Genomic DNA, 3675 nt, shown 5'->3' with positions numbered 1-3675 from the left:
GAATACTTTTTTCCCACCACACCCCTCTTCTGCTTTTTAAACGGGAACCATTTCATTTAACATTTACTTTTTCATTTTAGGAAGACAGAGCTTAACAAAATCAACCCAGATGAAGACAGAGCCTTATGCTTTTTTTACTTTCACTAAAAAAGTCCTTGTTGGTCCTCCCTGCACACCTGCGGCTCTGTGGATCATTTTCTGGAGGAGTACTTAAGCAGTAGACTGTCACTATCTCGACGCCAGAGTGTTTGCCAGTTTTCGGTACTCTAGCCATGCTTAGATTAGCTGAGTCTAACCCGAGTCTTTGTTTCACTGAGTCTAACTGAGTCTTTATCTCTCTGAGCTTTAACCTTGTTTTTTTTTGTCTTTGTCTCTCGGCAGGAAGTCACCCTGCAAACTGGATGTTTGGGCCTTCTCCCCCTGAAAGGATTGTTTGAGCTTCACATTGAGCAGGGGATGCAAACTGGATGTTTGGGCCTTCTTCCCCTGAAAGCATTGTTTGAGCTTCACACTGAGCAGGGGATAAATCTCCACATGTACCGTTCAAGTTCTCCTGGAAATCTAATTGACAGTCCACTCCATTTCTCCTCCGTGTCCAAAGAATATTTACCTGTCCACTCTTCAACGTCTCCCCTCTTCTCTGGATCAACTCACACTTACTGGATTCAAAGTGAGAGAAGAAACCTCCCAAACATGAGTCCCTCACTAGCATTATCTTTACGGCATCCAAGATTCCCACGGTCCCTGAACTAATCATTGTCATATCCTCTCCAGACTTCCTAGTTCCTGCTCACCAGTTTTTTTGAGTTCCAGATTACCCCCTTCTACCTTTTCCTTAATAAACCAGTTAAACCTTTGCCTTGCTCTCTGAGTGGTTCTCTGCATCTTTGGGTCAGACCTTTAAACACACCATGACAACATTTAGCTTCTAACAGACTTGATGTTTGAGGAAGCAGTGGTGAAAGTTTACGATTATCTGACCTTTGCAGATTCAGTTAAACTGAATAAGTTGAAGGAAACTTACGATGCCAGAAGCATGTTTTGGTTTCACACTGTAAGAAGTTTTCTCCTTGGCTTGTCTGAAACTCTCTTCTGCTGCTTTTAACCTACAAAATACACAATTCAAGGGAAAAACAAGAAAAGTTACAAGCAAAAATAAATAAGAAATAGTCCTACATCTAGAACTTTATCACAGTTTATATCATTGCAGCCATAAAGTTAACCCTTTATAGACCCCTCAATGAAATAATTTGAAAATCAACATTTCCGGCCAATAGTGTTTTTGGAACCCAGGAAAAAACCTTATTAACTTTGGAACATTCAAAAATATGGATGCTTTGGATGGATAAAAATGAATTTCAATGTAATAACAAACGCCAACTTGCCTGAATATATTAAGAAAAATAACAAAAGTGCTAAATTTCTAAGGCAAGTGATCAAAAAAGAGCTATTTGCCCTATAAAGGGTTAATTGTTTTGTAAGATTTTATGTAAAAAATCAACTTAAAGAAATTGAACTAAACTATAAAGATGATCATTTGTCATTTTATTTATATTTTACAAATACATTTGAAAAGTGATCAGTTTATATTACAGCAAAACACTAACAAGAAAACTTCAATTCCATTACCTATAAAAACATCTTGGCCAATAAAATGGTAGAAGTATCATTTTTAGGATTAATAGCACTATTGTACTAAAAATATTAGCTTTCTTTCTTTTCATCTTTGTTTTTTCTACGTGCAAATTTGTAATCTAAAAATTACCTGTTTAAGATGAAGGGAAATTTGTTCCATTATTGTTGTGAAGAAAACGTTTTGTAAAAGGAAATTTGAAAAAATTAAATCCAGAAATTAAGCTGCTTAATCAAAAAAGTAGAAGTAAATTTTCTCATATTTTATTTTTCAAATGATTTTGTTGTTCAAATCTCTTTAGAAATGTAACTTTCTCCTTTTTTACAGTTTTTTTTTAAATAAGAGTGTCTTTTTCAGATTGTTTTAAGACTTTGTCTTTTAAAAAATGTGTCCCATTCTGTCATTTAAACACAATTTGAAAAAACAGCACTTAGTAAAACTCAATCTGAAGAGAGACATTTAAAAATTTAAATAATTTGAAAATACAAACTTTGGGGAAGAAAAGCTTTCTGAAAAAGATCTATTTAAAAAAATTAAAAACTGAAACAAATACTTCAAAAAAAATCAGAGATAACAATAAATGTACCGTACTCTCAAAACCTGTTTTGATTAAGAAGTGTTTCAAACTTTTTCTCCTGGATTGAATTTTGGATTTTCAAAGTATTTCACTGAGTGCCCTATAAAGGGTTTATATTTTGAAAGTAATTCCCTTTTCCTCTTTTATATTGTTTTTCATCTTGCTTTTAATCCTGTTTTTATTTTTTTTTTATTTTATGCTCTCCATTTAACATTTCCTTCACCATTCTGGTCCCTCTGCATTGTCCAGTTTCTCTTTTCCATTTAGCTTGTGTTTGTTATACAGTGGGTTGAATTAATCGGTAAGAATGGTACGTTTCAAGCGCAGCCCAAATCCATTTGTAATAATAATTGGAAAATTAATCTCATAAAACTTTACTCAAAACAACAGCGACATTGTGGCGCAATGACCGGGTGAATGGTCAGTCTTTATTTGCAAAGACCATCTCAAAAGACTGGCAGCTGTAAATTAAGGAGGGCTGAATTCAAATGCAAGCCACACTTTTCAGATTGTTAGTTATGCTTTTTCCAAGCCTTGCATCTTCAGCTTTTTTTATACTCAACAATTTTCCACAACTTGAGGTTAGTTTATCACAAAAAAACTTAAGTTTTGGTTCTAACTTCTGGAAAACAGGTTTATGGTCCCATTTATTAAATAAAACATTGACTATGTCTTTATTTCTGTCAATTATGATATTTTCTCCTGAGAGCAAATCAAATTACTGAGCAGAATTTTAACATCAGGCCAATCGAAAACAGTTTATTACAGAAATGTCCTTAAAAAGCAGCTTTATTCTGTTACAACCAGCCTAATTCTAATATCCTAACGGATATTCTAATTGACTGACCTTTTATGACGCACTGTCAAGTTTTATATAACTTTTCTATTATCTTATTATAAACGTGATGACATATACTTGAGGAAATGTGGAGGGCGTCCCACCTTTCTTTGAGGATAGTTTTGTTCTCTTTTTTCCACAGCTCCTTGAAATCTGAGGAGAACTCATGCCAGATGGAAAATAAAACGTTGGGGGAAGCCTCTTTTTCTCCCGCTTTGGGCTTCACCGAGTAGAACGTTGTGAGCTCAAGGAACCTTAAATAACACAAAGATACATTATTCATTTGCAAGCTGAGAGACAGAAACAAAGATACAGCTCCAACATTTAGGAAATTAGGATTTCATAATGGAATTATTCATTGTTATGAATGATGAAGGGATTTGTAAGAAGCCATTCCACTAGGGGGCGATAAAGATAAGGAAGAAAGAGGGCGGGGCTTACAGTTTGTGGGTGCTGCTGAGTTGACCATCCAGCGTCTCCAGTTCACTTTTAGCTAACAGAGAAAGAACAGTTTCAAAGGCAGAAAATCAGTTTCATCTAACTTGGTTGTCAGTTTCACACGGTCTTATTTCTGATAGCAAGGAGTAGCTAGCCTAGGCTAGCGCTAGCTTAGCATTGCTATGGCTT

The 3675-nt window shown here is 35.0% G+C and overlaps 1 protein-coding gene across 1 annotated transcript in view; it reads right to left on the bottom strand.

Moving 5' to 3' along the window:
* Window positions 1–1024: 1024 nt before the first annotated feature.
* Window positions 1025–3675, bottom strand: part of LOC107098462 (formin-2-like) — a gene marked incomplete at its 3' end in the record, with an annotated part of 51273 nt that continues 48622 nt past the window's right edge. Inside the window, exons 17-19 of the mRNA XM_015396174.1 lie at window positions 3490–3541; window positions 3153–3302; window positions 1025–1106 (exon numbers count right to left, since the gene is read on the bottom strand). Of these exons, the coding sequence (XP_015251660.1) occupies window positions 1025–1106; window positions 3153–3302; window positions 3490–3541 (284 nt within the window). The remainder of the gene's footprint in view (window positions 1107–3152; window positions 3303–3489; window positions 3542–3675) is intronic.

Source organism: Cyprinodon variegatus, unplaced genomic scaffold, assembly GCF_000732505.1.
Source record: "Cyprinodon variegatus isolate N-32 unplaced genomic scaffold, C_variegatus-1.0 Scaffold779, whole genome shotgun sequence".
Lineage (NCBI taxonomy): Eukaryota > Metazoa > Chordata > Actinopteri > Cyprinodontiformes > Cyprinodontidae > Cyprinodon > Cyprinodon variegatus.
The sequence above is the reverse complement of the archived record's forward strand: the minus strand, read 5'-3'. Positions and strand labels throughout refer to the sequence as shown.